Source organism: Panthera onca, chromosome C1, assembly GCF_046562875.1.
Source record: "Panthera onca isolate mPanOnc1 chromosome C1, mPanOnc1 haplotype 2, whole genome shotgun sequence".
In the NCBI taxonomy this organism is placed as follows: domain Eukaryota; kingdom Metazoa; phylum Chordata; class Mammalia; order Carnivora; family Felidae; genus Panthera; species Panthera onca.
In genome coordinates, this window is record NC_138346.1 from 1,240,943 (window position 1) to 1,258,535 (window position 17,593).

At 52.0% G+C, this 17,593-nt stretch overlaps 1 protein-coding gene across 25 annotated transcripts in view; it reads left to right on the forward strand.

The window, feature by feature from the left end:
- KIF1A (kinesin family member 1A) overlaps positions 1–17,593 on the forward strand; it is a 96,882-nt gene that overhangs the window by 9,789 nt on the left and 69,500 nt on the right. For 24 of the 25 annotated variants that reach the window (XM_078450637.2, XM_078450636.2, XM_078450638.2 and 21 more), the window contains exon 2: positions 15,634–15,800. In XM_078450637.2, the coding sequence (XP_078306763.1) occupies positions 15,695–15,800 (106 nt within the window). In that variant the 5' untranslated portion in view covers positions 15,634–15,694. Of the gene's footprint in view, positions 1–15,633; positions 15,801–17,593 lie in introns of those variants that run through there. The other variant, XM_078450658.2, reaches the window with a different exon arrangement.

The window sequence follows — 17,593 nt, forward strand, 5'->3', positions numbered from 1 at the left end:
CCGTCCTGTCTCCGGTCGGCGGACAGCCAGTCTGTCCATCTCTGTCTCCTTTCTGCTGTAGACACTGCGGTGTTGGGGTACACGTCTGGTCACAGAGCGGCCGGTCCCATAGTCTGCGACTGTACTGGACGTGTCTCCCCGTGTTGTTTCTAAGCCGGTCATGCCGGCGAGCTGTTCCCGGGAGGACCGTGCTGTTCCCGTCGCCCTGTCCTTACAACAGGTCGTGTTGCCACATGTTTTAACGCTGGGACCCGAGGGGCGTGGTTTGGAGCCCACGCTCTTGATTACCGTGGTGGTTGGGTGTCGTGTCCTGTAAGTTACCTGTTCAGATCTCGTTGCTATTTTCTCGACCTTTTTGTTTGTTTATCTGGTCTTTGTGTGTTGTCCGTACGTTCTGCACACGAGTCCGCGTGAGTTAGATGTGCTAAAGACCTCTCCGGGTGCCTGAGCGTCTGCACCCACGATGGTATCTCGATGTCTGCACTTTTCCTTCTGGAGTCTTCTGTGGGTTGAAGCCTCGAAGGAGAACGTGGAGACAGCACCCGTCTTCGTTTTCTTCCCAAACTGTTGTTCACGTTCGGGTCTTGAGTCTGGGTGGAATTGGATTTGGTACAAAAAAGGAATCTAATTTTGTGTTTCTCCATATGGCCAGCCGGTTGTCTTCATCCACCCGGGCCGCTGCGACAGAACACGCCAGGCTGGGCGGCTCACAGACCACAGTGATTTCTCACACTTCTGAGGCTGGAAGTCCGAGGTCAGGGTGCCGGCAGGGCCAGGTTCTGGCGAGTGCCCGCTCTGGGTTGCAGCTGGCCAACTCCGCTGCAGAGCGGAAGCAGGCTCTCTTGGGACTTTGATAAGGGCGCTAATCCCATTCGTGCGGCCCACCCTCACGAACTCCTCTAACCCTAACCGCCTCCCACTGCCTCCCCCATACCGTCCCGTCGGGTAGGGTTTGGGTCAGGAATGTGGGGACACGGACGTTCAGTCCACAGCCAGTTTTGTCAGCCATGCAGCTTCCGGATCCCTCCCTTCCCTGCTGACCTGCACAGCCCCCTTTGTCCGCTCTCCGAAGGGCTGGGTCTGTGCGCGTGTGTTTCTGGGTCTCTTCTGTTACCCTGGTGGCGGCTCACCTGGTCCCAGCCACTCCGTCTTAACCACCATAGCTTTATATTAAATCTTCATACCGGGAGGGCGTGTCCTCATCTACCCTCTTGTGTTTCTTCAGCGCCTCACTCTTCCGTAGAAATTTTTGGAAGGAATTTGTCAACTTTCCAGAAAAAAATGTGTTTGAGGTTTCGTTTGAAATTACAGTGAATTTTTGATTCACTCGAGTGAAAATAAATGTTTTTTAAAAGATATTGAAAATTTTCCACAAACAAGTTCTAGGTCTTCATTTATTTAGATTTTCTATAAAATTTTTGTGCAGGTTAAAAATGTCCTCATAAAAGTTATGCACATCTTTTGTGATATTTATTACTATCAAGGTCCTATATGCTTTGGGTCAATTTTTATTTTTAATTTTTTAACGTTTATTTATTTTGAGAGAGAGAGAGAGAAAGTGAGCGAGCAGCGGAGGGGCAGAGAGAGGGGGAGACAGGGAATTGGGTTATTCTTCAAAGGTACCTTAAAAATATATTTTAGCCACTAGGGTGGCTCAGCCAGTTAAGCATCCAACTCTTGATTTCAGCCCAGGTCATGATCTCATGATCATGAGATCAAGCCCCACGTGGGGCTCTGCGCTAAGCATGGAGCCTACTTGGGATTCTCTGTCTCTCTCTCTCTCTCTCTCTCTCTCTGTCTCTCAAAAAAGAGATACACACACACACACACACACACACACACACACACACACACACCTTTAACTCTTTGCCTCTAGTATATTCCAGTGTGGTTGGTTTCTAGCAATTTTACCATACCTTCCCCAATTCAAATAATTTGTCTGTGAATCCTCTTGATTTCTGTGTAGATAAGCAAATGGTCTGTAAATGATGGCAATTTGGGTTTCTTCTTTCCAATCTGTATTTTGTCATTGTTGTTTCTTTTTCATGTCTTGTCGCTCTGGCCAGAACCACCACTTCCATGTGAAATAGAAGTGTGATGGGTGTCCCAAACTTGTTTTTGAGTTTAAAGGAAATGTTCCTAATATTTTAGCATTAAGTATGGTGTTTGGGTAGGTTTTTAGCAGATATGTATCATGAGATTAAAGATTTCTTTTATTCTCGTATTGCCAAGAGTTTTATCATAAACAGATTTTGAAAATTATTGAATGCTTTTTCAGTATCTATGGAGTACCTCATTTGGCTTTTTCTCCTTTAATCTGCTATGTGGTGAATTCTATTAATAGATGTACTTATGTTAAACCATACATATGTTATCGTACCGGTATTCTTGGAGTAAACCTACCGCGTTATCCGTTTTATTTGCTGCTTGGCCTTCTTGCTAATGTTTCAGACTTTTGTATCTATGTTCATCAGTGAGGTCAGTCTATGGTCTTCTTTTCTCAAATTTCTTTTGTCTAATTTGATGCTAAGGTCATATTGGCCTCAGTGAATGAGTCGGGAGTATAATCTCCCTTCCTCTGTCTGCCTCTCATTTTTCTGTTCTCTTAAAGAGTTTGATTACGATTGGAATTACCTAGGTTTTTGAATGTGTGCTGGGGTTCACTTGTAAAAAGTGTCTGTGTCTGCTGGTTTTTTGGTAGGTAGATTTTTCAACTATTGAATCAACTTCGTTAATAGTTATAGGAAAATTCAGGTTCCCACGGAGTAGTTTTTCTCCTGGTTATAGATCATCGTTTCCTGCTTCTTGGCATGTATAATATTTTTTTTTTTATCAGATTCTAGACATTTCTACATCGTGGAGTGTCTGAATTATGCTTTCTTCTTAGAAAGCATGTTGGGCTTTAGTTTGGCAGGCAGCAAATTACTTGAGATAATTTGATCCTTGAGACCTGATTTTAAGCTTTCCTAGAGTTACTCTAGAGTAGATGTCGCTCCAGGGATAGTTAAGCCTGCTGCTGAAGTATGATTTCTTTGGGGTCTCTACTGAATGTCTGGGAGGGAGGGATCGAGAGGACTCTCTTCTGGCTGGTTGATGCACAGATACCTTCTTTTATGTCAGCTTTGGGAACCTGTGTCTTCTTTGCCTGGACTACATGGGGACAGACTAGTTCTCTACAAAGACTCGAGGGAACCTCTGCTACCTAGCAGCTATTTCCTTTCCAGAACTCTGCTCCACGACGTCCAGCCGCTTCAAACTACCCAAACTCTGGCCTCCATCTCCTCAAGTCATGAAAGCTGCTTGGGTCCTACCTCCCTAAGCCTGAAATCTGGAAATTGCCTCTGGGCAGATTTGGAGTGATTATAGGTTTCCTCTTGTATGTTTCCCTTCTCTCCGTGATCACAGCCGTGCACTGCCTGCTGTACAATGTCTGAAAACAGTTATTTTCATACATTTTTTTTCAGTTTTTGAGTTGTTATTTACAGGGAGAGTTTAAAGGTACCCTTGTAGCTTCCATCGTGGCTGAATGTGGAAGTGCCGGAAGTTTCTTCTTTTGTGTGTTAGCTATCTCGAAGTTTATTTTTCAGTTTTCTTTTTTTAAGTTATTTTCATTTTATTTTATTTTCTTTAGAGAGAGTGTGAGCATGCAGATGTGTGTGCAAGCAGGGGAGGGGCAGAAGAGGAGGGAGAGAGAATCTCAAGCAGTCTCCACACCTAGCACAGAGCCAGACGTGGGATGTTATCTCATGACCTGAGACAAAATCAGGAGTTGGATGATGAACAGACTGAGCCCCCCGAGTGCCCCTCTTTTGAAGTTTTCTAAACACAGGTCTTTAACGATCTTTTATTGATTTTTAATTGTGTTCAAATTACACGATCCGTTTGACACAGAGTCTTTGACATTTATTAGGAGTTGTTTTGTGACCTACTACGTGGTGAAATGTTGTAAAGATTCCATAGGTGTTAGAAAAGGGACCGTTTCTCTCATTTTCCAGAGGAAGACAGCACCTGTGCTCATCAGTTCGTGATTATCACGTTCAGGTTTTCTACATCTTTGTTAATTCTGTCTGCTTGATCTGTCGGTTAGTGAGGGATTCGTTAAAATTCTCTTCAACGTTTTTTTTTTTTTATTTTTTTTTTATTTATTTTTGGGACAGAGAGAGACAGAGCATGAACGGGGGAGGGGCAGAGAGAGAGGGAGACACAGAATCGGAAACAGGCTCCAGGCTCCGAGCCATCAGCCCAGAGCCTGACGCGGGGCTCGAACTCACGGACCGCGAGATCGTGACCTGGCTGAAGTCGGACGCTTAACCGACTGCGCCACCCAGGCGCCCCTAAAATTCTCTTCATGATAAGTTAATGAATTCTTTCGTGTAGCATGACTCTTAACCTTGGTTTTATGTTTTCATCGTGTTGTCTCTCTGGGACCGTGCTGAGTAATTTTTTCTGATATGTTTTCCAGTTCATTAATTCTCTGCTCAGCTTCATTTAATTTGCTGATTAATATGTCTGCTAAGTTTTGAACTTTGAATGGTTACATTTTCATTTCTAAAAGTTCTGCACGGTTTTTGCCCCATATTTTACACCATCATTTCCCATTCCTGTTTATTTCTCTAAGCATTTTAGGCACACGTATTTTATAACCTGTGGCTGACAGTTCCAGTATCTGTAATCTTCGATAGTCCAGGATGAAGATCTAATTCTGGTTCTTTTTTCGTTTCCTTTTCTACCCCCCACCCCACCCTCACCCCCCCACCGGAACTCTTGCTCATGGTGAATTGCTTCTCTGGCATTTGGGTAATATTTAATTGTGAGCATCCATTTGACTGATCTTCATCTGTGGGAGTCCTGGGGACCCGAGAAGAGGAAGCTGTTTCTTTTATTTATCATCATTATTCTTTAGTCTTTATTTTTGAGAGAGAGAGAGAGAGAGAGAGAGAGATTGCGTGTGAGTGTGGGGGAGGGGCAGAGAGAGACAGAGGATCTGAAGCAGACTTTCGCACCGTCAGCACAGAGCCCGATGCGGGACTTCAACCCACCGACCGTGAGATCATGACCTGAGCCGAAGACACTTAACCAGCTGAGCACCCCCCGCCCCAGGCGTCCCGAAGGCTAAGCTGTTTCTCAGGAGATTTGTTCTTGTGGTTGTGACGTGCTGTAGCGGCTGAGCCCCGCTCTGAGGTCACTTCTCAAACTTGGGTTTCACTGATCATGCAGGGGTCGCAGATCTGAGACCCAAACCTGCACGAGGACAGGTCTGTGACCTCGGAGTCTCGGAAACACTGGCTTTTCCACCCCAGGGAGCTGAGAGGCGTCACAGTAATTCCCCTGGGTCCCTTTGATGACAGGTGGCTTTTCCCCAGCCTTCCATGTCACACGATTTGGTTCCACTTCCAACTTTGTGTGTGTTTGAGGCCACGCCCTCCAGCCTCCATTCGGCAGGCGAAACCCAGAAAAAATTCACCTGTTTTCCTTGTTGGTTGAGAAACACGACTTTTATTTATTCATTCATTTATCTATCTATCATTTGTGTATTTATAATTTTCTATTCTATTCTAGACAGAGAGAGAGCGAGAGCAGGGGAGAGTCTGTTGCTCAGCCGACTGAGCCACTCGGGCGCCCCTAGAAATACTAACTTTGATGAGCCAACTGTTTTTGTCTTCACACATGCCAGTGTTTGTCAACCAAAAGGAGGTCTGTTTATTTATCTACTTATTTACCTGAGCCATGTGGTAATTAAAACAAACTCTGTAAGTGTGACCACAGCCTAGAAGGGTCAGATACAGCCGCCAAACCTGTTTATGGAATCAGCAGGTGTCCGTCTCCGTCCCCGTCCCCGTCAGCTCTCTCTCTCTCTCTCTCTCTCTCTCTCTCTCTCTCTCTCTCTCTCGGCTGTTGTGTCGTGCTCAGTCGCTCCGTCCCGCGGTGCTAAATAATGTGCTTATTCTCCTGAACGGTGTTTGCCTGTTTTGGAAGTTGCGTAAGTGGAATTATAAAGTGTGTACCTTTTGTGTTTGAGTCCTCTCTTCTCAGTGTTATGTTTGTGAGATTCGTCCATTTATCTTCTCTCCCTCTTGAAATGCCACCAAAATAAGGGCAAAGGTAAACTCAAGAAAGACCTAAGCTCTTCCGGCGGGAAGAAAGACCAGAGAAGGCACAGTAACCGCATTTTGGAAAATGAAAAGCCGAACCCTCGTGGTGACTGACGGCAGACTCAGGAAAGCTGGACCCCAAGGAGGCCGAGGGGAAACCGGGAAGCGACCTGTGGTGTCCCCACAAGGCTCAGGACCTGGGCACCCAGCTGCCTGTGGCAGTGAGGGCGAGATTCAAGGGGACCTGCCCGAAGTCTGCTTAAGAGGCAGCTGGATTCCCAAGGCTTCTCCGCTGCTCCTTCTCTATCTCTTTCCATCTTTCTAACCCTTCGGCCCTGACTTAGTCAGTGCTCACCAGTGACTGATTCAGTGACCGAGTCCAGCCCCCTCCCTAGTAGAGTTTTTCTCGAATCTCCAGCCCCCTGCCCTATCAGAGGCTGGAGGCTGGTCCACAGACCTGGGCCTTTCTCCAGGAAAACTCTCCTGAAGGTCCCCCCCCCGGCGAACCTGCAGCTCCCTGAGGGACGCCGGGGTCTGAACCTGCCTGGGAACCGTGTGAAGCGCCCCCCACCCCCCGGGACGGGGTGAACCCCCCCCACCCCAGGCTTGTGGTTCAGCCGCATCCCACAGTTTTCATATGCTGTATCCTCACTGTTGTTCGGTTCAAAATAGTTTCTCATATCTGATGAGTTTGTTTGTCCCGTGGGTTATTTAGAATTGTACTGCTTCATGTCCAAGCAGTTGGGGGATGTTGTAAGTTGTTTTGTTTTGTTCCGTTTTATGCATCTTATGAGTATAATTTTATTTATTTATTTATTTATTTATTTATTTATTTATTTTCTTAATGTTTATTTATATTTGAGAGAGAGAGAGAGACAGAGAGGGCACAAGCCGGGGAGGGGCAGAGAGAGAGGGAGACACAGAATCCAAAGCAGGCTCCAGGCTCCGGGCTGTCGGCACAGAGCCGGACGCGGGGCTCGAACTCACGGACCGTGAGATCATGACCTGAGTCGAACGAAGTCGGACGCTTATCCGTCCACCCAGTTATGCTTAACAGGATGCTTAACTGAGCCACCCAGGGGACCCTTGATTTTAATTTTAAATTGAAATTTGTTAGAGTTTGATTTATGACTAGCATATGGCTAATTTTAGTACGTGTTGCATGCACTTGAAAAGAATGTGTGCGATATATATTTTTCCTTCTCAGTAGCTGACGGAACAAGCAAACCAAAAAATTTTATTGTTTTATTTTCAACCTCTCTGTGTCTTTTTATTTAAGGTGTCTCTTGGCAACAACATAGAGTCTTTAAAGATCTGTTTCGACAATTACATTTTACTGGGAGTGTTTACCTCATACAAATTTAGTCTATACTAATGGGGCTTTTGTCTGCAGTCTTAAGTCTTCATTTTCCATTTGGCCTAACTTTTGTTGTTGTTCTTCTATGTTTCCTCCTTAGTTGCCTTCTATTGGATTAACAAAAAGATTTACATTTTTTTCTGTTTTTTTTTTCTTGCTGCTAAATTGTTTCTTTTTCTGCTCTTTTGATGATTACCTTAGCAGTTGAAACAGTATACTTGAGAGTCTAATATAAATTGTTGCTTTTCCGCTTACCTGATAATGCTGACGCCTGCGCCCTGTCTCGTGGCTTCCGTCATTGGTGCGGAGAAGTCAGTTGTCAGGCTTGTTTTCGTCCCTTTAGAGGTTATGTGTCTCTTTTTTTTTCCTGGCTGTTTTTAGGATTCTTCATCGTTGGTACTCAGCAGTTTTATTATGATGCACCTTCATGTAGATTTCTTTGTGTTTATCCTGCTTGGCCTTTGCAAGGCTGCTTGAATCTATGGGTTGATCTGTTTCAGCAATTGTGTGTATGTACGCACATACATATGTATTTAAACTGTTTGTTTGTTTGTTTATTTATTTATTTATTTATTTTGAGAGTGTGTGTGTGTGAGTAGGGGAGGGGCAGAGAGAGAGAGAGAGAGAGAGAGAGAGAGAGAGAGAGAATCCTAAGCAGGCTCCATGCTGTCAGCACAGAGCCCGATTCAAGGCTTGATCTCACAAACTGTGAGATCATGACCTGAGCCAAAATCAATAGTCAGGTGTTTAACTGAGTGAGCCACCCAGGCACCCCAGCTTCAGCAATTTTAGACAATTAATCATTATCTTTTTAAGTATTGATTCTCTCCTATTTCTTCTCCTTTTAGATTCCAATCACATGCATGTTAGGCTGCTTCACTGTGTCCTATATTACTCTGACTCTACTTTCTGTATTTTCCATTCATTTTTTCCTCTGTTCTGTAATTTCTGCTGGCCTGTCCTCCAGTTCATGAACACTGCCTTCAGCTGTGTCTAATCTCTTGACCTCTTAATGTCAGTTATTGTGTTTTCAGTTCTAGAATTCCCATGAGAAATTCTTTGTTATCGCTTCAAGTCTTCTTGCAAAATTCTTCATTTTTTTTTCCATTTAATTTCTCCGTACTTTTCTCTTTATTTTGAATATATAAGTTGTGGTCATTTTAAAGTCCTTGTTTGATAACTCCTAGATCTGGATCATGTGTAGATATGTTTTTTTTTCCCCCCCAATTTGTTTTGAATCCTATAGTCCTGTCTTTTCTCATGTCCTATGACTTTGGATGTATTGTCAGACCTTGCCTGTTAAAACACTGTAGAGACTCTGGATGGTTTGCTCCTTTCCTTCCAGACGGGCAGAGTAGGCGGTCATCCCTGATTCAGGCAGAGACTAAGCGGAGTCAGGGAAGCCTTGCAGTTTGGGTAAGGTTAATCCTCCCTGTGGTTCCGCCCTCCCTTTAGACTGTGTGCTTCCCCGGGCTTTCAAACCAGGCCGTGGTGTGATCACCAAGAGGATCCTGAATGCTAATCCCTGTCTCCTTAACACCTGAGACCGCAAAAGACTCCTGGTGGATTTTTAGAAGCTTTCTGCTTGAGATTTTAAACTCCACCCCTCATACCCTCAGAGTTCGGCACACGTCTTAAGGCTTGAACTGGCCAAGTGAAGTTCCCCACTCCTTCTTTCTTCTGGGATTTTGGTCTCTCAAGTGTGCTGCTTTTGACCAAAAGCTCAGCGGGTTTCTCCATCCCTCGGCAACGGCCCTCTGCCTGGGAAGACTCCAGATTGCCAGCCTCTTGCCCTGTGCCCAGAATGCAAATGCATTTAAGGAGACAGTGCTGCGGAGTGCTGGAATGTTGTCTCCTGCCCTGGCAGCCCCCCATCTCCGGAATCTTGGCCTCCTCGCCTGCATGGTTTCAGTAGCTCTTTGATTCCTTCCAACAGATTGTGAGATTTTACCCACCTTCTCTAGCTGGGCATGGTGGGAGGGGCGCTGCTGTGCTGACGGCCATTCTGCTGCCTGCTCTGCTTTCCGGGCTTCGTGCTGAGGCACGGTCTCTACCCCAGAGCCATAAGCGTGGTCTTCGTTCTTGCAATGCTTTCAAAAGCAAAGTTCTTGCTCTCTTTTTTTCTTAGTTTTTAAAAATATTTATTTTTGAGTAAGAGAGACCGAGCATGAGTGGGGGAGGGGCAGAGAGAGGGAGACACAGAATCGGAAGCAGGCTCCAGGCTCCCAGCTGTCAGCACAGAGCCCGACGCGGGGCTCGAACTCACGGACCACGAGATCGTGACCTGAGCCGAAGTCGGACGCCCAACCGACTCAGCCCCCCAGGCGCCCCTTTAGCTCTATTTTTTAATATGGGGGAGCCAATCGTTCTAATACCAGCCTCACCCCGTTACCTGAAATGCTGTTTTATCGTCTGTCTTTGGTCAGGCTTAGTCTTTTCTGTTGATCTCTGTGCCTGTGTCATTACTGGACTTCGCAACTTGTAGCTTTACAGCAAGTCTGATACCTGGTAGGATGTGCCCTTTGTCCTTATTTTCCACAGCTGTCTTTCGAACTGTCGCCAAATGCCACTGAAAATCCTGTTGGAGTATTTTGCTTATTGGAATCGCACTGAAATAATGTAGCTAAATTTGGGGAGAGCTGAAAATTTTGCAATATTGAATTGAACATCTGCTCTCATAAATATTTTCCTCATTCCTAATGATTTCCTATTTCGGTGCTGAACATTACTTACTCTACACATATAGCCTCTTTTTTAATGTTTATTTATTTATTTTGAGAGACAGAGGGGGACACAGAGTCCCAAGCACTGTCAGCACGGAGCCCGATGGGGCTCAAACCCACAGACCTCGAGATCATGACCTGAGCCGACTCAGGAGTCGGACGCTTCACTGACTGAGCCACCCAGGCGCCCCAGCCTCCTTTTCGAGGGCACAAGGCACGCTGGTAAATGCTAGAAATGTCGTTCCAATTTACATTCTCCCCAGGAATTCGTGACCTTGGTCTCGCTCTTCCCACCCCGGCTGGAATGTCCTAAGACTTTTCCCCGTTTCAAGGGCACAGAGATTTTCCAGCATGAGGAAGCAGATTGTCAGGGAGGCACGTCCCTCCAGTCCCCGCCTGGGTGGTCACTCGCGGAGGGAGGAAGGGGAAATTATTGGGAGCGCTCGGGCTGTGTGGACAAGCGCTGCGGCTGTAAGGGGCGCCGGGGTGTGGCGGGGCGAGCCCAGACCCCCTGCTCCTCCCCATCCGCCTGGGCTCCCGCTCGCGTCCTGCGCTTGCTGGCCCTCCGCGGTCGGCTGCCCTGGGCTTCCTGCTCTCCCTGTGGAAGAGCTGAGGCTGCTTGAGGGGATGGGTTCCGCTCCGTGTTCCGGGGAGTTCTGGGGGGCCGAGGCCCTGGCCCTGAGAGGGCCTGGGAGTTTATCGCCTGAAACCTGCACCGATCCCCACCCCCGGGGGGCTCCCCTCCACCTGCACTGAGAGGCCCCCCGAGAGGCCCCGGGACAGCCGCAGGCCCCCTCTGCTCTTGGTCCTGGGTCCCCAGAGGTCCTCACGGGCGGGGGTCGGGTCCTTGCTGGAAAGGGGTCTTCGGGGCAGATTCTCCTGAGGGTGGGAGTCGCAGGTGAGGAGGGTGAGGCAGGAGGTGCCCCTTCCAGGAGGGCGGATTTCGTGGAGCCTCAGTGTGGGCGAGTCTGAAGACCTGTCCCCGAGCCCTTGCTCTACTTGGATGCCTCCAGTGACGGGGGGTTCGCAGCTAAACGGGCATGTGAGTTCATTTCAGATGGCTGAAGCCCCGAGCGCCTCTTCGGGTGAGGCTGAGTTGTTTCCCGGCGCTTCTGGCCGTTCCTGTAAACACCGGCTCTCTGCCCCGAGCTTGTCCCGCTCTGTGTTCCCAGGGGCCCGTCCCTCGGGCCCCCAGCCCCCCTGCGGTGGCCCGCCGCAGCCTCAGGCCGGCAGCCCCGGCAGCGCCCTGTGGGGACGGCCTTTCACCGTGGCCACGGCGGCAGCAGAGTTCCGCAGGGAGTTTTCTGCCAGCTTTCCTCAGGGGCCCGGCACCCGAGACTCCGACTCACTTTGGGGGCCACCCACCTCAGCCTGTCATTTCACAGGTGGGTAAACCGAGGCCCAGGGGTTAAGTCACACGGCGGAGATAAAGGCAGGACCTGGACCGGGTCCTCCGGTCCCTGCTTTGCCCCTAATCGTCTATGACGCAATTTGCTCCTCATCAACGGACGTCGATGTGGCTTCGGGAATACCCCGGGCGCCTTCGGCACGAGCCGTGCGCAGTGGCCCAGGACGCCGACACGCAGACCCCTGTCTCGTTGCCGAGGGCTGCCAGCCCCGTCCTTTCGATCTGCTCTCGGGCGAATCATTTCCTTCCCTGCTAGTGTGGAGGCCATACTCGTGGTTGCGGCTGCCAGCGAGAACCCCAGGGTGTAGGGTGTGGTAGGAGACTCTGGAACCCTGTTCGATTTTGAAGCACACCTTGACGACCCTTCTCGATGCCTTGAAGGCCCAGACTGCCTAAGGGTCACGCTCCCGCTCAAAGAGCATCTGTGTCTCACGACGGCTGTGCCCGCTGCCCGCGTGCCGCCGGGTCCCTGGCCAGATGGGCGAGGCCAGGGCTCAGGAGCGTGAGTCTGAGGGCACCGGGGCTCTATGTCTGGTGCTGCCTGTGGCTGCCCGACCCTCTTCATTCGGGCCCTGCCTTGTCCTGGCGTCCGGGGCTGGGGGACTGTGGCTGGGAGACCATGGCTGGGGGCGCTCAAGAGACAGCACCTCAGAGACCCGGTTGGCAGCATTTTCTGTGGAAACAGATGCTTGAAGGTGGTTCTGTTCCCGGGACCCCCTGGAAGCTTCCCTGGGCCCACTGGCCGTGAGGGGATGCATGTGTCTCCACAGGCCCCTGTCTCTGCCTCGGGAGGCTTGTCAGTGAGTCACCTGGTCTTCGGCAGCTGTGGCTTTAGGGAAAACAAGATTTTTCTGTACCTTTGTGATTCCTGTGTATATTCACCCCTTCCCCCCCACCGGGTGGGGTTTGGGGCTCTGTGTGCCCCGGCATCATGGGATCGTCCCCTTGTGCCAGTCCCCGCACCCCTGTGCGTGCCTCCCCCCACCCCGCCCCCGGCCTCCCCGGGGTCCCCCAGGCGGCTTCTTTCTCTGCCCCCCTGCCCTGACCTTGGCACGCGGGGAGTCGAGCACAGTCCGATGTCTGGAGGAAGCTCACCGGCGCCTCGTTGGCATCGAGGCCTGGAGGGAGGGCTGGCGGCCCGTGCTCCGCCGTGAGTCCTGCCCACCCGCGCCCGCCCCGCTTCCGGGGCTCCCTCCAGGAGCCTCAGTCTGGGCACGCAGGGTGGGCAGGGGGATGCGCAGGGGCCGCCTCCCGCAGGGGACGATCAGGTGTCATGTGCCCCCCAACAAGCACAGGCCTGCTCCCCCTGCGGCCCCGTCCTCGGCCTCCTTCCTCCTGTCCCGTCTCGCCCGGGTCTTGCCGCAAAGAGTGTTCGCCCGCCCCTGGCCTGTGGGCTTCCAGCACCCAGACACTGTCGTGTCCAGCTGGCGGGAGCCCAGCCCGGGCCTGCATCCTCGGGGAGCCGCTTCCTTGGCGTGAGCGTGAGGCTGACCTCCCAAGGGATGTGAAGGGCGGCCTCGTACTCGCCGAGGTTGTCACAGAGCAGGCCTGGTGGCGCCGGGGCTCCAGCAACCATGTCACTCTTGCTTGTCGTCCTTTGGTTGGTTCCTAAACTTCTCACCAAGCACATGTGGACGTGGCACCCAAGGCAGCGGGGCTGAGGCTCCTCGGGAGGGACAGAGGGACAGAGGGACGGCCCTGCTTGCCCCTCACCCCCCCCCACCCCCGCTCCCGGCTCTGGTGTGTGCTCCCCTGTCTCTCAAGTCCGCTCAGGTGGCCACTTCTTTGGTTTCTGGATTTAGCTAATCTGTTTTTTTGCCTTTAATGTTGATTTATTTTGAGCGCGAGAGAGTGTGTGAGTGTGGGAGGGACAGAGAGAGAGGGAGAGAGAAAGAGAATCCCAAGCAGTCTCTGCGCTGTCAGCACAGAGCCCGACGCGGGGCGCGAACCCCAAAACCGTGAGATCACGACCTGAGCTGAAGTCGGGGGCTTAACCGACGGAGCCCCCCAGGCGCCCCTGGGTTTAGCTACTCTGGAGGTTCAGCTGTCCCGTAGCATCGCTCCAGCAGAGACCCCCCCGGCCCGACAACTCCGTCCCCGTCTTCCTGCCGCATTTACTGTGCGGTTCCTGAGTTAGAACTTTGTGTTTGCAGCGGTAGGACCAGTAAGGACCCTTCTCTGCTCCGCACGTGCCTCCTCTGCTCTCGTCAAACCCTGTGACACTCTGACGGCCACTTCTCCCTGGCCTCGGACCTAGCCTCCCTCCCGCTGGCGTCACTGATGTCCCCTCCCATCAGGGGTGTCCCCCTGAGGCAGCCCCAGTGTCCTCCTGGGACCCCCTGCGCCATCCCCTGGGCCTGGACCCGCGTCTTCCTCACGTTCCCTGTTCACCCCCGCACTTGCCGGAGCACAGATCCCGGCATGTTCCACAGTCTTCCGGGTCTTCGTTCTCCTCGCGCTCGACTGGCAGTTCGGCTGCGTTTAGAACTGGAGGTGGCAGGATGCCTCTCCTCGGCAGTTTGGAAGCGTCTCTTCATCACCGTGTGGCCGAGGAGATACAGATACCGCTCTGATTCTCCATCCTCTGTGGTCTGTTGTGCCTCTGGAAGCTTATGGAATCTTCCCTTTAACCCTGAAGTTCTGAAATTTCACGATTTGCCTGGTGTGTGACAATTTATGGCCGGCAGGGAGGGTAGGCCCTTTGAATTCGGAGACAGGACCAGCAGTCCGGGGAGGTTTGCTTGAATTATCTCTTCAGTGGCTGCTTTTCACTGACCCTCAAATTCTGTCCGTCCCCTTTCATGGAAAATTGGTAATTCCAACTTTTAAAGTTTCTGTTTTCATTTCTAAGAACTGTCTTATTCGTTAAATGGTCCTCTTACGAATAGTGTCCTCCCCTCACTCGTGGACCTGGTAGCTTTCCTTTCTGAGAACATTAATTACAAGGCATTAAGAAAATACTTTCTTTCTGTTCCCTGCACTGTCTCTTGCTGTTGTGTTCATTGTCTGGTTGTTTTAGCCTCTGTTTCTTGCTAGAGGGTATGGTCCTGGCTGCTTTCCCCAGACGAGAGCCCTGCACGGGGTTCCCGCCGCCCGGCATTTCCGTGGCCTTCGTTCAGCCCCTCTGCAGTGGGCGCTCCGCACCTGCCCTCGTCCGGCCCTCGGGCGCCCCGGGCTGGGCAGGGCCTCTGACCTCCTGCCCGGTGGTGGTGGAAGGCAGGGTCCTGGATGTCCGCAGGGGGAGGGTGGGGGGCTAGGGGTCCTCACCGGCCTGCCCGAGCTACTGTAACAAAGTTCCACAGACTGGTGGCTCAGAGAACAGAGGCATATTGTCTCCCGGTCCGGAGGCCAGAAACCCGAGATCAGGTGTGAACAGGGCTGGTTCCTACTGAGGCCGTCAGGGAGACTGTTCCGGGCTTTCTGGCTCCTGGCGTTTGCTGTCACCTTTGCCGTTCCTTAGCTTGTGGAGGCATCGCCCCGATCTCTGCCTTTGTCTCCACATGGCACTCTCCTTGTGTCTCTGTGTCTTTTTAGAAGGACTCTGTATTGGGTGGGGGGCTCATCCGACTCCAGTGTGACCTCATCTTAACCAGTAACATCTGCAAGGGCCCCGTCTCCAGATAAGGTCACGTTCTGAGGTCCTGGGGTTTAGGACTTCAACGCAGGAATTTTGACGGGACGTAAGTCAACCCATAACAGGTTTAATGTTGATTTTCCACAAACACCCGCCTTTGATCCCACCCAGACGCGAGCCTTCGGAGGTACCTAGAGTCTTTCCGGGTCCCGCGGCGTGAATTGGCTTATTTCTTGTTGGGCTCTGGATTTCCCAGGCTCGCTAAGCCAGGCTCCACTCATCCTGTCTGCTTTCTTGTCTAAAATGTGTGGTGTTTCGCGTCTGTGGCCGCCCTCTCCGGTTCCTGGCCCCTGTGGTGTGGCACCACACGCAGGGATCACTTAGGGGGATTTCGGAAGGGAGAAGGTCCAGTCCCCAACTGGAAATACTGTTCTGCCTTTTGGATATCGCTTCTAATCCGTGTCTCCCTTTCTCCCAAGGTGTCTCCGCCCTCGCCAGGGCTCCCAGCGCTGCTGAGGGTGACCAACAAAGGCCGGAGAGATGGCCGGGGCCTCGGTGAAGGTGGCGGTGCGTGTCCGCCCCTTCAATTCCAGGGAGATGAGCCGAGACTCCAAGTGCATCATCCAGATGTCTGGAAGCACCACCAGTGAGTATGGGTCGTGACGGCGTTGTCGTCGGCTGCTGGGCGCTCAGGGCCAAGGGTCCTGGGCCTCCCCCCCCAGACACAGCAGCCGCCCTGGCCCCCACCTCCCTCCTTGTCCACCTGGTGTGTTGGCTCCCTGGGGGCAGCAGTGGCAAATCACCAGCGGGGCGGGAAGGCTAAAGTGACAGAGACGTGTCCTCTCCCGGTTCTGAAGGCCAGTGTCGGAGATCAAGGCACTGACAGGGCCGTGCTGCCTCTGAGGTCCTAGAGGAGGTGGCTTCTGCTGGTCTGGCCGTCTGGGCCTATAGCTGGCATCTTCAGGTGACCGTCACGTGAGAGCACAGATCGCCTGGGAGGTGGGCAGGGGATGGGCATTAAGGAGGACACTTGTTGGGATGAGCACTGGGTATCCCACGTGAGTGACGAATCACTGAATTTCTGTTCCCGAAACCGGTTTCACACTATATTTTAACTAAAAGCCAGACCAAGACAAAACCCCGCTGATCACTGGATTTAGGACCCACCCTAATCCAGTCTGATCTCATGGTAACGACTAATTACATCTTCAACAGCCCTGTTTCCAAATAAGGTCATGTTCTGAGGCTCAGGGTGAACGTGAATTTGGGGGCACACTTTCCAACCCAGTACGTGAGGTTACTGGTTTCTCACCTTGTTTCAGCTGCCCTCCATTGACACATTCTTTTATTTCTGTCTGTCCTTTGGCCTTGTGACTGTGAGTCGCCTCAAAACTGCCTGAGAAGTAGGAGGCCTGCAGTCAACACGTGGACAGTAAGAGATAAGATGATGGTTTCACGCTCAGATGTGCCCCGAAGGGTTTCTTTAGGGCACACGCAGGCTGCTGGAGTCCAGGGGAGCACTCAGTCCAAGTCCAGGGGAGCACTCACTCCGAGTCCGGGGAGCACTCTCTCCGAGTCCGGGGAGCACTCTCTCTGAGCCTGTCCTTTGCTCTTTTGCTTTGAACTTTCATGCTGAGTGGCAGCACGCGTGCAGACGCATGCAGGCAAAGCACAGCGCGTAGCCCGGAGGTCTCATAGCCTGAGCAGAGCATTGCCAGACCCCCCCCCCCCAGCCGCCCAGAAGGCCCCCCACCCCTTGCTTCCCACCCGTGGGTTAGCGGGGCTTGTCTAGGGTCCCGTGGAAACTGCAGCCGTGTTTGGTGATATCTCCCGCTGATTGATAGCCTGTCCCCACAACTGCTGACGTACGACGAGAATTCAGGGCTCAGCCAGGCGCTTTGCCCCCGGGGTCCCTCAAGCGGCTACTGCAGCTGTCACCCGCGGGCTCTGGGGGTACAAGCTGTCCTGTGTGCTCGACGCCAGCTGCTCACTCCGCGCCTCGTCCTCAGGTCGTGGGGTGGATGGAGGCCTCGCCCGTCCTCGGGTGCCCTGCACCCCCACATAACCCTCCCCTGCCTGTTAGCCACCAGGTTGGAGGGAGGGGCTGGCCGAGGGGAGGGGCACTCAGGGCATGTGGAGGGCGTGAGGACTGGGGAGTCTCTGGGAATGTTCTGGGCCCTTTTAGGCTCCATGGGAGGGGGAGGGGCCGGGAGGTGGCGCCCTACGTCCCTTCGTCCGTGTGGGCAGGTTGTGGAGGCCCCCCGGGTTTTGTCGCGGTTTTCAGGAACCGAGTCGCCTCCGCTCGGTCCCTGGAACCAGACCCTGACGGGAGGATTTGGAAGGGTTTACTGGGGAAGTGGTCCGGGACACGTGGGGAGAGAACGTGGAAATGCGGAGGGCGCTGATGCCTGGGGGGCAGGGGGCACCACAGGCAGCGGG